The sequence below is a fragment of the Ailuropoda melanoleuca genome, chromosome 4, assembly GCF_002007445.2.
Source record: "Ailuropoda melanoleuca isolate Jingjing chromosome 4, ASM200744v2, whole genome shotgun sequence".
NCBI classification, from domain to species: domain Eukaryota; kingdom Metazoa; phylum Chordata; class Mammalia; order Carnivora; family Ursidae; genus Ailuropoda; species Ailuropoda melanoleuca.
Window position 1 is genome coordinate 109,781,419 of NC_048221.1, and position 18,446 is coordinate 109,799,864.

At 60.2% G+C, this 18,446-nt stretch overlaps 1 protein-coding gene across 2 annotated transcripts in view; it reads right to left on the bottom strand.

Annotated features, from left to right (window-relative positions):
- ADRA2B (adrenoceptor alpha 2B) overlaps nucleotides 1–14,173 on the bottom strand; it is a 46,849-nt gene extending 32,676 nt beyond the window's left edge. The window contains exons 1-2 of one of the 2 annotated variants that reach the window (XM_034659580.1): nucleotides 10,724–14,173; nucleotides 5,043–7,002 (exon numbers count right to left, since the gene is read on the bottom strand). In XM_034659580.1, coding sequence (XP_034515471.1) covers nucleotide 7,002; nucleotides 10,724–12,054 — 1,332 coding nt within the window. In that variant the 5' untranslated portion in view covers nucleotides 12,055–14,173 and the 3' untranslated portion in view covers nucleotides 5,043–7,001. Of the gene's footprint in view, nucleotides 1–5,042; nucleotides 7,003–10,723 lie in introns of those variants that run through there. The other variant, XM_034659579.1, reaches the window with a different exon arrangement.
- Between the last annotated feature and the right edge of the window lie 4,273 nt (nucleotides 14,174–18,446).

Below are 18,446 nucleotides of genomic sequence, written 5' to 3' on the forward strand. Positions count from 1 at the left end.
CCAGAGCTGGCAACAGAGGGGACAGAGCCCACCACATTCACCCTGGCATCTGAAAAGCCACCCCCCACCTCTGGGGTGCAGGGTGGAGGGGAAGGCATGTTGCCAACAAGCCGTGCCCCCAAGGTGTCTGGAACCCTGGCAGATGGGCTAAGGTGGGTGTCGTGTAAACCCTGGTGGATTGTGGGGTAGCTGGTGCCAGCCTGCCCTCAAACCTCCCACCCATGCCTCCAGGCCTGTTAGCACACCTGCAGAGGGGCTTTTCCCCATCGTATGCCCTCGCACTGCCCCTTCCACCAAGGGCCATGTGGGCGACTGTGCCATAGCTGGGCTGGTGCCCCTGCAGAAGCTCCCTCACAGGCTGACCGGGCTCTGCGGTGGCTCCAGGCGAAGCCAGCTCTGTGACCGGGACAAGTCCCTAAACCACCCGGGCCCGGTTTCTGCCTATGCAGAATAGAAGGGGGGAAACGACATTTGATGCACAGGGTTTCTTCTCTTCCTCCCAACAGGGTCTTTGAAACCTGGTCCCTTTTGCCATCACCCACAGAGTTCCCACCCCCTGCTCCCCACTGACAGTCTCAAGGAGCGCTCGGGAAATGGGGTCCTCGGCGTGTAGCCAGGAGTCTGGGAGCGCCCGCAGGCCCATGGAGACCAGTGCCCCTCGCCCAAGCCCAGGGAGCAGCGGCCTGAGAGACTTCAGTCCCGAGAGAAGAAAATAAACAAGTGTGTTGGCCGCCTTCCGCTATGCCTGCCTCCTCCCCGCGGCCCCCTCCCCCTCCTGACACTCAGCATTCTTCCCCACTTCCTGGAGCCAGGAGACCCTGACATCCCGACTTATTTTTAGTCCATTGCCTCTGGAGCAGGGCTCCTGGCCGTGGGCCTCACCCCACCCTGTCCCCTGCCCCTGGGGGGGGGCAGCCTAGGGCCAGACATCACCTCAGATCGTGAGCAAACCCACACCCAAGCCATAGTGGGGGCAGTATGGCCCCCCCTTGATCCCCCTTCCACTCCCTCCCTGCCTGAGACACTGGCCACCAGTCCCCTGCAGAGGTGGCCCTCCTCCGGCCCCCACCCTGCCTTCCCTCCCCAGTATTAAGTGTTCTGCCACTGCCCTCCATCCCCAGTGCTCCCTAACCTTGGTGTTAGGGGCCCCTAACTTGCTCCCTATATCCCCCAAAAGGCCCCCCACCTCACCCCTAAGGTGTCGTTTCTCTCAGACACAGGATCCTCCCTCTGCTTATCATGGAACAGCTGTCCATCCTGTGACTGCAGCCAAGACTGGCGTGGGCCAGAGACTGCGGGTTGGAGGGCATCACGGGGGGCAGCCTCTACTCACCTCCACAGTCCCTAGCAATCCCCCTGGGGCCCAGAGTTGCACACTCTGTCCAGCCAAACCAAAGCTATGCTGCAGGGGCAACTCACAGCTCACCTGGCCCCCCCCAACCAACAACCAACACCTGTTACTGGTCGAGACCACCTCTTGAGGCTCTAACTTCCCACCCTCTTGTCCACGCTTCCTCCCTCCCTGGAAGGAGTTCTTATAAATAGGGTTTTCTGCCCCTCGCCACATTTCCAGGGATATTTTAACAGCCCTGAAGACTGGTGTCGGGACAGCTGGCCATTTTCACTGTGTCGGGCACGGTCAGGCCTGGGAGACACAGTGGAGCAGACAGTTAACGATAGCATCCCACACAGAGCTGACATCCTAGTAGGGGATGAAGACAGGGAGCAGACAGGTACGTGGAATGTCCAGCATGCTAGCTGGTCACAGTGCTGAGAAAACCTACAGCAGGAAAGGGCGGTAAGTGTTTGCTCAGGGCGGGGCCGGGGAGGGACAGCGGGTCTTGATGGACCCCGAGGAATGGGGGCTGCAGGGTGGCCTCGTGCTCTGCAGGTGGAGGGAAATCGGGCTCAGAGTCCCCTCCTGGACCACGGAGAACAACAACGTCTTCTCCAACCAGGTGATCGGACTCACAAGCACCAGAACAGGCCATTCAGTGAACTGTGTGGACTGGGTGACTCTTGAACCATCCTTGCCTTGCTTTACACATTCTTGAGAGAATCAGACCTCCTAGTGCCCCTGCACCCTTTTTCCCCTTTTCCTGCCCAGCTCTGGCCCTGGTCACGGTGTGCTGGCCCAAGAAGCCCCCACTCTCATCCCATCTCCGCCATGCTGCCTGGCCCCCTCCCTCTGCTGGCGGTGTGTTTCCACGTGCAAGCTTCTCAGACTCTTTGGGGTTCTCGGGGGCACTGATATCTGCTCCCTGGGTCTTCCTGCTACAGCAGCAGTGCAGAAATCCTAGAGGTCTCCAGAGACAGCCCTTCTGGCCACCCCCAGTGGCTCCCCTGCCATCGGACTGGGCAGCCTTTGATCCGCGCCCACCAAGGCCAAGGCCAGGATCCTCCCAGCCCTGACGGACAGATAGGTTTCATCTTGCACAGCAGCTGCTGCTGTTTGAGGATGCCTGCCCAGCACTGCCTGCAGCCTTGTCTCAGCTCACAGAGCTCAGGGATCCGGTCCTGATGTCCGGAATGAGCATAGCCGTACAGGGGGAGACATACACATGGTATGTTTGACACATTGCTCTGAAAACCTTCCCTTCCCAGCGACACACTGGAGAGAGCCTGGCAGAAGCTCTTGGAGGGAGAGGCTTTGGACCCCATGGAAAGAAGGGGTGAGGGAAGGTGGGAAGAACAGACTCCCTGGGCCAGATGGAGCCCTCTTCCCAGGCACAGAACCCACTCTCCTTCCATCAGGCCGCTGAGCAGTGACTCAGGGGACACTGGGGGACAAGGGGTTCTGCTAGCTGACCTTGGAGAGGACCCCCTCACTCTAACAGCACATTTTCCATACCACCTCTACCTCTCAGCACACCCCTCCAATCCTAATGTAGTTGACATCCCATTTCAAAGGGGGGGAAAGTGAGGCACAGAGAGATTTCATGGTTTGCCTGAGGCCACACAGCCCATTGACAATGAAGCCAGGTTTGACTGCAAAGTCAGCACCCTTTTCATGCTGCCACAGGGATGACCCAACCATGCACATATCTCTACCTGTCCCCCCTCTGTCCGGCCCTGGGTATTCTTACACACTCCTGGACACGTCCCTGCCACCACCTCCTCAGATGTCCTGGTGCTTCCCTAGCTCTGTGGGACAGTTCTCCCACCCCTAGCTCAGCCAAGACCAGGATGGAATCTTCCAACAGAATTTCTCTAGGAAACGATGGAAAACAAAACAAAACAAAACAGATTAAACCCCAAATCGGAGACACACTCCCAGAGCGCAGGGTCCCCAGCCTTAGGTGACTAAGGCCAAAGCTGCCCCAGTTTGCTGGGAAAACTCACTCAATGAGCAATGTTTCCTGGCGGCTGCTCTGAGCCGGGCTGTGAGGGGACCAAAAGCATCGACAGGGCAGCCGAGTCTCTGTTCTTGTCACCCATCATCCGGGAGGCGAGAAGCACACGCACCACAGCTGGCACTAGGGTGGGGTTCCTTTCAGGGGCCACATCTCTCTGTGTCATTCTAGTCCATGGCCCTATGGGAGCATGGTTTCCCCAGGAGCCCTTCTCCTGCTTGCCCTCCCAGGGGACCTCAACCACATTCCTTCCCCTTCCCTGCCTTACGTTAGACCCAACACAGAACAAGGGCTGGCTTCTGCCACCCCACAGGCACACGTCCACCCCCTGTTCCACGAGCTCCCAGCCTGCCACAGAGGGATGTCTTCCAAGGTGGCCCTTCTGAAGTTCACACCACCAAGATTTCCCGGGGATGCAAGCGTCAAGGGCAGGACAGGGAGGTGGCTGAGGGTGTGTTAATGTGAGCCTGGGGTGGGAAGGGGATGGAGGCCAGACGAGGAAGCCTGGTGGGCGAGAAGGGGGAAGTGCTTCCGGAAAATGGATGGGTAGAAAAAAGCAGGGGTAGGGTGGAGGCAGGAGGCCACTGACTGGGGCCCCCTCCCCTCTCTGCCCCTACCCAGTGGTTCTTTAGGGCAGAACCCAGGACATCACTGGAGCATGCTCCAGTCCAACGCCTTTATCTGACAATGAGGAATCTGAAGACCAGAGAGGTAAAAGGATTTGCCCAAGGTCCCCGAGCAATTTGATGGCCCTACTGGGACCATGACCCGAGCCTCTGGACCCCGGCCAATGCTTCTGCAACAGCCAAGGAAATCCTTGAAACAGTCACCAGTTCTGTACCCACCCTAACTCCAGCTGCCAGGCCAGTGTGGGGTGGAGAGGCCAGGGCCTCCCAGATTTGTTGCCGGGACAGCAGTGTCACAGTGACACCAGGGGATTCACCAAGAGTGCCCAGGGACCTCGTGGAGCCTGCTGCCTGGGGCTCCCCGTTCCCTGCCCCCTCCCACACTGGGAGGGAGGGTTGGGTTTAACCCTCACCCCCACACACACTTCAGTGTCCAGGGACCCCAGCAGCAGGCTCAGGCAGCCTCCCACGCTCCCTCTCTCCCAGCTGCAGCCAGCTAGGGTGGGAACGGGACACCTGGGCCCCACACTGCCACCCACACTCCATGGCCCAGCCTTTTTCCCTCCTGAAGCAGCCCCGGTCCCCATGAGAGCAGAGGCAGTGGCATTCCAAAGGAGCCTTGGCTGCTCTGAGATTGGAGGGCCCACCCCCAGCTCCATAAGGCGCCCGCCCCCACACACACCCAGGGAAATCAAAGGTCAGGACCTTTGCACCCTGGGGCTGGGGCCCAGCACCTCCCCTGCCTGCTGGAGCAACGGGGACCCCAAAGGGCTGCAGCCTGGCCAGAAATAGCCCCAACTTGCCAGGAAGGGAAGCTTTTTTTTTTAGACTCTAGTATGTTCTGGTCCCCTTGCAACCACAATTGTCCATGGAGCCTGCAGGCCCCGTGAAGAGCCAGGACTATCCCCAAGGGGGAGGCAGGAGTCAGAGGGTCAGCAGGAGGCAGAGGGGACACTCAGGGAAGGGGGAGCCAGCCTCTAAAGACCCGGAAGTGGGAAGGGCCAGGAGAGGGGAGGAGAGGAGAGGAGGGAAGGGGGATAGAATCCCAGGGGGGAGAGGGTGGGTATTAAGAGGGGGGGGCGCTCTTCCTTTGAAATCACTGCTAATCAATAGATGGCCACAAGGCCAAGCCAAGGGCAGGAGCCTTTGGCCAAAGGCCAGGGGAGGGTGTGAGAAGATCAGAGCCAGCGAGCCCTGGGAAGGGTCCAAGCTGACATCCCGGCTCCTTCCAGCTCTGGTGTGCTGACAACAGCCTTCCCTATGCCGGACGGAAGGACGGACGGATGCAGGAGAACGAAAAATCCCAGAATCTAATTTTAGCTGAGTGCTCCCGCCTCCCCTGCTAACAGTGAGCAGAGCTTCCCACCCCTGCCCAGCTCCCACTCTAATGGAAGTACCAGCAGTCCGCCCCCCCTACGCTCCACCTAAGCCGTGGGGTCTCTGTAGGGGCAGCCCTCCAGCTAGCACAGGTCAGGGGCTTTGCTGGGCTGGGTGGGAGCGAGGCCTGCTCCCCCATTGTTAAGGAGGCAGATGATGAGGCCAGTTAGTGACACAATGGAGATTAAACTGGGTGGGTTGGTGTCCTGGCTCTGGATGACCTCAGGCAAGACGCTCAATCTACCTCGGAATCACTTTCCTCTCCTATAAAATCTAGTCTCAGACAGTGCATGTCAGGCACTAACTAGTCCTGATGGCTCAGACCTGTCATCATTCCTCTGCCACTGCCCATCTCAGAGGGCCCCAAACTGATCGGTCACCCCAGCCCCCACCTGCTTCTGCTCTAAGGCACAAAGGTGAAGGAAACACAGCCCTAAGCCTGCCCAAGAACCTGACCCTAACAACAACGGATTAACTCCAGGAACCTCTAAATCTGGATCTTCCAGAAAGCCGGGGGCACGGCAGAGATGGAGCCTCGAGCTGGGGAACCCTAGGGAGCATGGGGTCAACTCCTCGTGGGCAGGCAGGGACAGTGAGGCCCGTGGAAGGACCCAGCCCCGCTCAGGGGCAGCTGGACAAATGACGGCAGAAGCAGAGCTTGACCCTGGCCTCCCCGCCACCTCCCCACTGTGGTTTTCACTGGCGCTCAGTCCCACACCAGCCCGGGCCGTTCACAGCGATCAGGCCCTCCAAGCAGAACTCCTGGCCAGCCCCAGGGAAGCCAAAGGTTGCCCAGTATCAGCTCCACCTGGGCAATGCCTCCCTAGGCCCTGCCAGCAGCAACACCTCCGTTTGCACGTCTCACATCCAGTTCTCAGTACCAGCTCCCGAACACAGAAAAGAGGACAGGGAGACACCGGGGTCTAACGATCTCATAAGCCCGCTCCACCCAGAGTCTTGGCAGCGGGTCTGCCGGCCCTTCTGGCACAGCTACCTTTGAGCAGATGGGCGGGGGGGGGGGGCTCCCGCAGCAGTGCCCCCAAGAGGAATTCCCAGCAGCCCCTAATTTCTCAGCAGCTGGCCTGAGGCAGAGGCTGGGACTGAGCTCCCTTTCAAGGGTATCCCCTGTGATCAAAGGACCCAGATTCTTACGCCGCCAGTGAAACTGGAGGGGAGATGTCTTCCTAAGCCATCCACCCCACCTCTTCTTTAACCGTCTTTGTGGTTGGTCCCCCCCTTTGTCAGGGGTGACATACGACAGAAGATAGAAGGGCTGCAGAAGGCGCAAGTGCGCCTCCAGGACAGCTCGCATCCAGCTGGTGTACTGCGCGCCTCATGCTGCCTCCTGTCCCCCGCCCTCACCCCGAGGCTGCATACGGATCACTCCTGGGAGGAGGCCTGCTCTCCCCCCACCCTCACCTCTGCTGCTCTGAGCCCACCCCTTCGACCCACCAACCCTCAGATGGGCTCAGGGTGAAACCCAAAGCTGGTGCTACTCACACGGAACAGCAGGAACAGGGTGTGAGAGGAAAGAAGGCGGCCTGGGAACCGGGGGTCCCGGGGCCCAGCTCCAGCCGCACCACCGCACCACCACCACGGCTGTGTGACCGTGGGCAGGCCCGGGCTCTGCTCCTCAGGCTCTTCCTCTGAAAACCGAACAAAGTAGCAAAATGCGGACAAGCCGGGCACAGGCCCTCGCGCACAGCAGGCTGTCCCAGATGTTCCCTAAATGTGGGCCTGTTGTTCCTTGAGTCTGGATACAGTCCCTCCAGTGAGAAGGGGTGGGACGGTGGGCGCGGGGACAGGCAACCTGCGTCCTAGACCAGCTCTGCTGCCGCCTGGCTGTGGGGGTGGGGGGCCAAGGCCAGTCACCTCTCTCTCTGGCCTTTGGTCACTTCTTTAATAAACTTCAGGGTTTGGTCCGAGCTGTCAGGAATGGAAAACCTGCAGGACCCAGATCATCACTTACGTGTTCTGCGGCAGTGACAGACATGACTGGTCCGTCACCACGCTGCCACCCACCGAGCCCAGCCACGTGCCCTTTTGGAGTCCCCCATTGGCCAGCACCCCCGAATGAGAGCTGGAGCGAGAGACAGAACCACGATTCTCCCTCACCTGAATTTTGAAGCTTTGCAATTCAGGGACCCAGCTGGGTGACCTTGAGCCTCAGTTTCCTCTTTGGCAAAATGGCCACACCCGGCAAGATTGTGAGGATTAAGATTGTGTTTTCAATATTAGTACTCAAAACGGGCTGCCAACTGTCCAGCTCCAGCAGAAGTCACTCCCTGCCACCCTTTCCAGAGACGGGGCAGGGAGCCCTTCCCCCAGGCCCCTGGGCCCACCCCTCACAGACCATTGGGCAGCACAGACAGTGTGGGCCCGTGGAAAGAGCGTGGGCCTGGGTGACCTCTGGCAAGTCAGTACACCTTTCTGAGCCTCAGTCTCCCTGGCATAAAATGGGCTGGTACTTCTACACAGTGTCTAATTATTTTGTTTAATCCTCATGCCCAAAGTGCCAGAAAAGTGATTGGCTCAGTAAATGGGAACAAATGAGCTCCGTTAATCTACGCTCATCCGGCCTCAGGGCCTCGGCATTGGAAAGCCAGGCTGGTAAGAACCGCAGGGAGCTCCTCGGGGCAGGGTGTGGCTTTCTCGTTAAATCTTTGGTGAAGTCCCAGGTCCCCATGACCACCTGCGATGGTGGATACATAGAAGTCTCCGTGGGTTGCCATGGCCCTGGGAATGTGAGTCCTGGATCTGGGAGGTGGCCTCCCACCACCGGAGCCTGGGACCTCAGGCTCCTCCCTCTGCCCTGCCCTCCTCTCCCCTCAGAACCAGGCCACCCTGGCTTGGGCCCCAGAGGCTACCCTCACTGAGGAGGGACAGCATGCCTTGGAGGCCTCATCTGGGAAATGAGGAGACGGACAGAAGTGACATCCGCAGGTCTCCCAGCTCTGGTGTTCCTGATGGAACCTCAGTGGGGGAGAGCCTGAAGCAGAGCATTCTGGTCCACTCTCCCGCCCTCCCTGAAGGCGGCTGGCGCAAACACTCTGCAGAGTTACCGTCCTCCCGCCCTTCCTCTCCATGTTCCTCCCGCCCCTGGCCCCCAGCTGCTGTACCTGACCGCACGGCTGACTCCCCAATTGTCACAAATCCACCAAAGGCACCCTTTCCACGTGCTGCCCCCTGCCTGAAACACCTTTCCTATCGTGCTTCTTGGTGTCCTCGGGCTCTTCCTCCAAGACCCAACCCCAAGGCCTCCTCCTCTGGGAAGGCCTCCTTCTCCTCCCTTGCCAGGCGGCCAGTCTCAGGCTTCTCTGGCCACTCCCGTCCCGCTGGCTTGCGATGATAAGGGAGGCTGAGGGGACAAAGTAGGCAGGCAGCCGGGCAGGTACCGGGTGGCTACGCCTTGGGGAGGAAAGGGCAACTGGCCGCCGGAGGGAGTCTTGCTTAGAGATACTGCGCGAGTAGCTGAGAAACAATTACTCCTGGCAGCCTTTGGGCAACGAGGACACAGCTCACTTATTACAAAATATCCTTTATTGATAAAATAGCTCAGACTTCTAAAAAAACAAAAACAAAACCACCCGCATATCACAACAAGGGGGCCACAGGCAACCATAATAGCAGGACACCCACGGGACACGCACAAGATGTCATAAGTCAGCCACTCCCCTGGACCCAGCCTCCACAGCCTCGCCCCAAGGCGGTGCCCTGGCCTCACCCTGAGACTGAGGAAGGAGCTAGACAGCGCCTCTCCCTAGGAGGGACTCTCTTTGGTCCCCTCCATTCTCTCCACCCCAGAAAACTCTCTCAGCACCTGGCCAGGCCCGTCAGAGTGCCAACAGTGCCTGGGCTGCTCAGCCCCCACCCCACACTAGCTGCCCACTGGCTTAATGTCCAAGCCAAGCCTCCTTGGAGAAGAGGAGGAAATGTCCTTCAAATGCTCCCAAGTGTTCTGGGTGCCAGGTCCCGGGGATAGGGAGACACCAGGAGGGAGAGTCCCCTGGAGCCCCATCAGCGGGATGGAGCAACGTGGCTGGGTGAGGGATGGCCAGCCGGCCCCCGCCCCACCTGGGGTAGGGTCGCTTATACATCACAGGGACCCACTGGGGGCTTGGAGACCTGCCTGTGTGCTCTGGTGGGAGGTTCCTGCAGGAGTCCATAGGGCCCTCACTCACCTGTCTGGCCCCAGTACCCTAGCTGGGGGCTCTGTCACCCACCCCTGGCTCTCATCCCAGACTGCTCCCATGGTGTGGGGATTTTTAGCCATCTTGGGGAAACAATCGGCCTGCCCGATGACAAAAGACTTTTCCCCCATTGGGGGGGCCCAAGCCACTGAAAAGCCCCTTGGTGTTGTGGGTGAACTGTCAAGAAGCTGTCAAGCAGCATAACAACTAACCCTTGCAGGCGCAAGCACATGTTCTCGAAGCAATCCTTTGACTGAGATAGTGGTCCTCTCTACCATTCCCCACTTCCAGTTTGGGGTAAGAATTCACACACCCCAGGCACAGAACAAAAGTCTACAGGAAGACAGGTGGTGGTAAACACAGAGAAAGGGGATTTTTATATCACCAAATAATCACAGTTTCTGGTTCTCTAATGCGTCCCCCCACGGAGCTCAAAGCTTTCTGCAAAGCCTTTCATCTCCCTGCAGCAAGCAGGCAGCGAGCCACTGTCGCCCAGTGTTTGCAGGGGTGGGGGATGCCAATGATCAGGGATCTCCCGTCGAGGCAGAGGCCAGGCCTCCAGACCAGCCCACCAGGGCGAGGCGTCCACGGGCACACACCCACCTCCCCGAGGGGTGCCGGGCAAGGAAAATGATTCCAGGAAGGTTCTGGCTGTTAAAGGAGCTACAAATCCAAAAGTAGGTGGAAAGGGACGAAGGCCCAGAAGCAGTGCCAGACCATGACCCCCCCAACCAGCGCCTGATGGGGACCAGGGGCATCGGCGGGGGTCCCTCCATTCTGCCTCCTGCTTGGCCGCAGGTGCTCCTGGGAAAAGTGGAAGGCTGGCGTCCTGCTCTTTCCCCGGGGAAGATGAGAAACAAAACGCCACAAGCGACCAGCCAGGGAACACAGAGTCCTTGAGGAAGGAAACCCCACCCGTTGGCTTTCAGGGGTCTGGGGTCCTGGGAGGGAAGTGCTCTCTCCTGGCCTGGCTTTGGAGGCTTCAAAGGGACCCTGGTGAACAGGACACCTGCCCCTCCCCCTCCCGGGGGGAGGGAGCTCCCAAGACGAGGCCTGCAGGACCCAGGCAGGAACCAGAAAGCCCCAGGGAGGTGGCCCCAGAAAACAGGGCAAGAATCAAAGTGGCCCTGGTGCCACCTGGCACCAACCCCACGTGGGCGGCGGGCAGGTGGCTCACCATGCCGTCTGGGTCCACTGGCGGCAAAGGATCCTTCGGAAGGCACGGCGAAAGTCCTGGTTAAAGATGGTATAGATGACGGGGTTCAGCGAGCTGTTACAGTAGCCAATCCAGAAGAAGAACTGGAAGAGGCCGTGGGGCACCTTGCAGCGCTGTGGGCAGATGGCGCCCAGGCTATAGCTGAAGAAGAAGGGGAACCAGCAGAGCACAAAAACGCCGATGACCACGGCCAGCACAAAGGTGAAGCGCTTCTCCCGAGTCAGCTGCGCCCGCCGCCGCCACCACTGCCCGCTCGCGGTGCCCGCACCCCGGCCCAGGAGCACCTGGCCGCGTAGGGTTGCCAGCACCCGTGAGCCCTGTGGCTGCGGCAGGGGGGGGCTACAGGCTGACGCGGGAGACGCTGGTAAGGCCTGAGGCTCACACTCCTCCTCCTCGTCCTCCTCTTCCGCGTTGTCCTCTGGAGAAGCCCCACACGCACCTTCCTTCCGACTCGGGCCTGAGTTGGGAAGGGCTGACCAGCTGGGTGGCAAGGCAGGGGTCCCGGGATCTTCAGCGGTAGCCCCCTCTTCTTTCTCCCCAGTAGGCTTAGGGTGTCCGTTGGCCTCCCCAGAAGCAGCCAGAGAGACCAGGGTTGGCAGGTTGGTTGAGGTTCCCGTAGGGACTGAGCGGGGCTGCTTGCCCTCACCGGCCCCGGGGGCCCCCTTGGCCCTGGGACCTCTGCGGTGACTGCGTCTGGCAATCAGGTAGATGCGCAGGTAGACGAGGATCATGATGAGGCAGGGGGCGAAGAAGGAGCCGATGCTAGAGGCCAGGACGTACCAGGCCTCTTGGTTGAGTTTGCACTGGGGGCGCCCGCGGGGCTGCGGCCCCTGGTCGCCCTTGTAGATGAGCGGTGGCAGGGAGATGACGGCCGCGATGAGCCACACAGTGAGGATGATGCACTTGATACGGCGCGGGGTGCGCTTGGAGTTGTACTCCAGCGCGCGACTCACGGCCCAGTAGCGGTCCAGGCTGATGGCGCACAGGTGCACGATGGACGAGGTGCAGAAGAGCACGTCCAGCGCCAAGTACACCTCGCACCACGTGCGCCGGAAGTACCAGTAGCCCAGCAGCTCGTTGGCCAGCGAGAAAGGGATGATGAGCGTGGCTACCAGGATGTCCGCAGCGGCCAGCGACACCAGGAACAGGTTCTGCGGGGCGCGCAGCGAGCGGCTCGTCAGCACAGCCAGGATGACCAGCGCGTTGCCAAAGATGGTGAAGAGGATGAGGAACGTGATGACCGCCGCGATGGCCGCGGTGGCCTGCACCGAGTAGGGCTCCTGGTGGTCCATGGCGGGGCAGAACGCGGCCAGAGGGGTCGCTGCTCGGTCGGCGCGAGCTCAGCCGGCGACAGCACTGTCCTACCCAGTTAGGCTAGACGGGAGGATCAAGCCCCTGGCGGCGCAGAAGGCGCTGGTGCCCCATGGCCAGGCCGAACCGGGCCTAGGAGATCGAGGGATGCCTGGGGCCAGCCACCGCCCTCCTACATCCCCTTCCACCAGCACCCGGCGTCCCTGCCGTCCTTCCCGGAGAAGTTTTCCAAGTTGTCCCTCTGTCGTCCCCGCCCCTCCCGGGACCGGGGGAAAGTTGTGCCCTCCCGCTCCGAGGCTGCTGGACGCACGCTGGGGCACGGGCCCGGTGGGCCGGGCGGGGGGCGCGCCACCGGTTGTGGGAGGAGGCGCAGAGGCCGAGGCGCCCGTTCCGCTCGCTGGCTCTACCGGGAACCGCGCCTGCAGGCAGCGCGCCGCGGCAGGGGAATGGGAGGAGAGCGAACGCGCCGGGAGGAGGGAGGAGACTGGAGGCGGGAGCAGGAGGAGAAGATGGAGGCGGGGCGGGCGGGCGGACCGCGGATGGGTGGAAGGTGCGCCTGGAGGGAGGACTCACCGGCCGCAGCATCCCCGCAGCCCCGGGCCTCCGCCCTGGCGCTCCTATACCCCTTTTCCTCCCGGCCTCCGAGCCACGGGAGGTCAGAGAAGCGTCCGGGGTCTTCCAGACTCCGGGAGGGATCCTGGCAGAAGTGGAAGGGTTGGTGCGCACGGGGAGCTGGGACGGGGAGGGGGGGGAACCCCTCCTTCAGACCCGGTCAGAGCACCGGAATTTAGGACCGTGGGCTCCGACTGATCTCTCCTCCCGCCGCGCGTGAGCCCCGGGGAGAAGGTGGATGGGTGTGTTGGGGCACCGCAGCGTAATGAACCACACCTCCGACCCCGCGCTCGAGAAGGAAGCCGAGTGGAAGGAGTAGGGGGGAGTGGGGAGACTGCCCGGAGCCCCTTCCCCAAGTGCTTTCTAGCCCCGACCAGACCCCGTCGGGCCTGCGGAGCCCTGGGAGGCGCACGTGGCCAGATTGCGAGCGCCCCCTGCTGCCTCCCGCGTGTGGCTTGTCCGCGGCCAGCCCCGAGACCCGCGTCCTCGCAGTGTTCTGGGGGCACTGAGGTTCCCAAGGCCGGTGGGGCAAGCGAGTACTCAAAGATTAAGGACTTCAACCGTCCTGTTTCCCCCGCAGCTGCCTCGGTTTCCTCCACTAAGGGCAAAGAGGTAAGAGGAAAACTGGCTTGGATTCCAATCTCAGTTTAACACAGCTCAGAGAAAAAGTAGGTCTCAGGGGCAGCTAGGAAGGGAGGAGCATCTCTTTGACTATGTTGTCACGCATGCACACTCGGCATTCCTGCCGACTCCCCCCACAGACATGCTGTACACCCCTCTTGGAGTGGCTGTAGGAACTGGGTAAGAAATTTCAGATTAATCACCCCACCCATCCCCATGCCAGATTCCAAGAGCGATAGGCTCCCCCTCAGGCACCCTCAGCCCTACTCACTCTTCCTGTGGCCACTGCCACCAGTGTTAGCCCGGGCAGCCTCAACAGCACATTTTTTTTCACCATTCCTGGAGCCCCTGATGTTATAACCCGAGCCCAGAGCCAGGCCTGGTATTCGCAGCCCATGGCTCTGCGTGACATCCTCTGTGTAAGCAAGCACCGAGCCGCCCCTGAAAGGAGGGCTCCTCCAAAGGAGCCGGCCTCGAGACAGCATGCATGCTGGACCTTCCTGCCTGCCTGCTCCCTCTTCACGGGACCAGGGAATGACCTCTCAGTGCCCACAGACCACGCCTCACCCCTACCCAGGCTCACACAGCAGGGGTGGAAGGGTTCCTTGATCCAGGGCTGTCCCTGCCTCAGTGCCTTTGTTAAGTCTCAGTGCCACAGCCTGATGGTGGGAGGGGACAGCCCCTCCGGAGACAGGTCTTATGGCTGCATCCCCCACCTGCTGGCTGGGCTGAGCCTGGGCCTGTGGTTGCCAGAGCCGGAGAAGTCCCAGTAGCCCCTTCCCTGAGGAAGGACTGAGGACCACTTTTTCACCCTGTCCAACTAAAATCACACCGGGGGGCCAGTGGGTATCTCCCCAGACACTGCAATCAGCATCGGCCCTTTGTTTCCTGACCCGAGCTTTCTTTGAAGCACCAGGACCCCGAAGGAGCTGTGGCCAGGGCTGCTCACGCTCTCTCCCCTGCCCGCCCCTTCCCTCCACCTGGGCCTTCCCCAAAGGGGCAGCCGGCTCTGGATCTACCAAGTGTCAAGCCCTACCTGGCCCAAGCCCAGGTGGCAACAGCCAGGGAGAGTCTACAGGCATCTCTGAGGCTCAGCCACAGCCCCAGGTCTGTGTCACCTGCTGCCAAGTGCAGATGTGCAGCTGGCTCTTGGGGCACTGGAAGCCATTACGTAAGTGGATTCGCACTCCTCCCTGCAGCTGTCTCCACTCCCCCATACACCCTTCAGTGCTGCCTGCCCCACCCAGCCCTGCAGGAATCCGGGCCGCAGGCCAGAGCATCAGCTATTCCCAAACTAGAGCCGACCTTCCATTGTCATTCCGTTCCACCAGGGCTGCCAGAATTCAATCCCAGACCCAGACCCAGACCCAGGGCTGCCAGCCGCAGGAGCCGCCTCAGAACACCCCAGCCACCTGCGGCGGGAGAGGAAGACCATGCCGGCCACTGGCCTGCCCTCCTGGCCCCACCAGGTTACCTGCTGGTGCCTGGACATGCCCTGAGCTCCCACACCTCCAGTCCTTCCCAGGAGCTGGTTGTTCCTCTTATGCTTGGTGGACCCCCACTCTCCAAGGTCTACTCACCCCTCACCCACCGCCCTCCCAGGGAGAAAGAGGCACCCTGCTTTCCAAGTTGTTTGACGGCACGTACACAGTACCACTTCCACACTCAGACGTGTACTGAGATGCTGGCGGATGGGTTTACTGCATCACCACCACCACCCCCCCTGCCTTGAGCACGCGTCCCTTCTCTGTCCCCAGTACTGGCCCAGATTGCTGAATGATGGGGGGGGGCTGATATCAGTGGATGACATACAGGAGCCTCACTCAGGTAGTGTCCAAATGAAGGTGTCACCAAGGGATGCCCTTGGGGGGAGGGGAGGTGACCTAGTACCAGCTTTTCCAAAGACACAGGGACAGTGGTCCCATGCGTAGCTGTGAGAGCACAGCAAGAGATGTGCCCCCTTCGTGGAAAACGTAGCCATTTGTCCAGGCCTGAAAGCCAAGACTGGCCCTGGATTCTTCCGTGCCAGGGCTCCACGGGGATGAGGCCCAACTGGGCTTCACACCCCAGCCCTCCCCAGAAGCCCCAGCCTTTCAAATCCCTGGGACCCTCCCCTCACACCACCCTGAAAAGCTCCAAACTCCCCACCTTCCCAGGCCCTTGAGTCAGGGCCTCCATAACGCAAGCCCGCCACCCTCTCCTTCATTACACCTCACTTGACCAAACCCCAACCCTGGGCAGACCTAAGTCATCCACCTGGCTTTTACCTAAGCACTGCTCCTTCCAGAGCAAAACACTCACTGCATCGACTGCTCTCACTTTAAAGTCATGACCACAAGTCTCCAGACTTTCCCAGTGTGCTCACCTCTCCCCCCCCCCTTCAGGATCGGTATCCTGCTCATCCTCCTTGGCCACGCACCCTCCTCCACTCCAAGCCGTGACTTTGTCTCGGACTTAGAAGATGAAAGCCCTCAGGCAGGAACCCACTCCGAGCTCTGCTGCAAGGGCAAGACCTCTGCATGTATCCCAAACCCTCTGCTGTCCTCCAGGACTCTGCTCCTGCCATCATACCCCTCCACCGTCATTCCTCCCCTGATCCAGGGCCCCACCCCCAAATGTGCCCTCCTCATCTCTCTGCAACATTGTAGACCACAGACTGCCCCCTTCCCTGACAACACTGCAGGCTCCAGGCCACCCTTTCCTTCTTGGCCTCCTTTTCTCCCCCAAACTCCCAATCACTGATTCTCACTAAGCGGGATTTTTTTTTTTTTATCCCTTTTCCTCCAGGGACATTTGGCAGTCTGGCACCTGGAGACATTCTTGACTATCCCAACAGGAGGAAGGGGGTCGCTACGGGCATCTGGTGGGTAGAGGTCAAGGACGCTGCTAACTGTCTTCCGGAGTACAGGACAGCCCCCGCAACAAACGATTACGAGGCACAACACAGTAATCACGCTGCCCTAATGTCGCGGCACCCCCGCTCAGTCCTGGGGTCCCTTTTCTTCTGGACCCAAACTCTCGATTTCATCCAGCCACATAGCTCCCACCTAGATGCCGAGGACTCCCCGCAGTCCATGTGCCCTGGGCTCCAGGCTCATTCAGCCCGCACACTCCCTCACCTCCCCTGAGGTCTCCGGGCTGGATGTGGTGCCCTCACCCCCTGCATCCAATAGCAGGGGTGGTTGCCTCAACAGCCAGAACATGCTCCAAAAGCATCCCTCTGCCCCATCCACAGCCCCAGCGCTCTGGCTTGCACAGCCGCGGTGCCTTCTAGCTACCCTCCCTGCTTCCAATCTATTCTCCACAGAGCATCCAGGATGATTGTTTAAGAGCTTAGAGCTTATCACTCCCTCCTGAGACTCCTCCAGCAGCTGCTCCCTGTTGCTCTTGAATAAAACCATCGCTAAGCCAACCTCCCCTGCCCCCCCACTTCATTCCCCCACTCACCCCTTAACTCCCTCCTGCCTCAGGACCTTTGCACCAGCTATTTCCTTGGATTTTCACAGGATAGTCTCGATCATTCAAGTCCTAGTTGAAATGCCAGCATCCTAAAGGAATGCCCTCCACTCCCACCATTTATCAATCCCTGATGATTTCTTTTATCTATTTACTGTCCAACCTTCTCCCACCCCAAATAAACTCCACGAGATTGGAAACCCTGCCTTGCTCACCACCGTGTTACTCCCGGTGCCTATAGCCAAGCCAGCCTGGCACCTAATTCAACAGATTCTGTCCAATGAATGAATAAATTGATGAGTGAGGCCACATAGTTATGTGGTTGGGGATTAGGGAATAGGCCACGGACTCTGGGGTGGGTGGCTAGCCCCCAGGTTCTGGTTAACAGCTCAGGGCCCCATCCATAGCACGCGCGCGCGCGCGCGCACACACACACACACACACACACACACACACACACACACCCCATGCCAGGGCTTCAGGGGCGGAACCAAGGCTGGACCACAGGGGCAGGGTGTGGCCTGGGGAACGGGGTCTGGGTGATAGCTGGCTTCATGGGGGAAGGACAAGGACAGCCTCCCCTGATCACCCCCAAAGAAGAGGGGGAAAGCACTCTTCCCCTTAAGTTACCAGGCATGGCCAGCCCACCCTCTAGAAAACCCAAATTCTGGAGAATCCAAAAGCCACATCCTAATGGAGGCTAATGCCGGGCAGCCTCTGAGCCGGGAGGGCCTCCCAGGACACCAGGCACTTCACCTCCTCTGACCTAATGCGGCCACCAAGAAAGCCCAGCCCTAGAGGCCTGGCTCCACTACTTAAAGAGACCCATAGCTGGTAAGGCGGTCACATTCCGTTCTCTGATAAATGGGGGCACTGTGTACACTCTCGCTCTTTGCTTGGGAATCGCCCAGGGGAGGGGTCACCGTGCCAGGCGCAGGGCCAGAGCCTCTCACCCACTCTAAACCCAGACAATTGTCCTCTCCTATCTGGGGGCACACAGAGGGACCGTGTGCTCCCCACCCCATCATCCTTCCCTGATGCTCATACCCGAGACCAGGCCTCTGTTTGGTCTGAGAAGACCCCGAACTCAAGACAGAAACGCAAGATGGACCGAGGGCAGAGGCTTCAGCCTCCCACGAGCATGTCCTCATGTCCCCTGACTGGGCCCAGGAGACAGGCAAAGGCCCAGCTCTCCCCAGCACTGAAGCACGGCAAGCCTCAGCCCTGCGCGGAGCTGCTGCTCCTGAGCCCTGCCCCCTCAGCCATGCCCCTCTGCTGCCCTGAGTCTCTCTCCTCCCCCGGGAAGGGGGTGTAAGAGGCCTGAGGGCCCCTCCCATGTCAGTCAGCGGGGTTAAATACACTCATGCATAGCCCAGTACCGGCTCCCGGCACAAGCACTCAATTTTATTTCTGCCCTCCCTCACCACATCTGAGACGCGGGCCCCACGGGGCCAGGGCCCAGGCTCCTACTGCCCTCCTACTCCAAGCAGGGCTTCCAACCGACCACCAGGATAGTGCCTCTCCAGGACTGGGGAGCTACGAGCCTGGGAGCCCCCCTGGAGACTTTCTTCACTCCTGGAATAGCCTTCACACAGCAAGCCAAGAGGTATAAGGATAGGGCTTTGCTGAAGGAAGAAAAGCAGGTTGACCCCCCCCCCTCCCTGGCCCTTTCCCACCTTCCAGG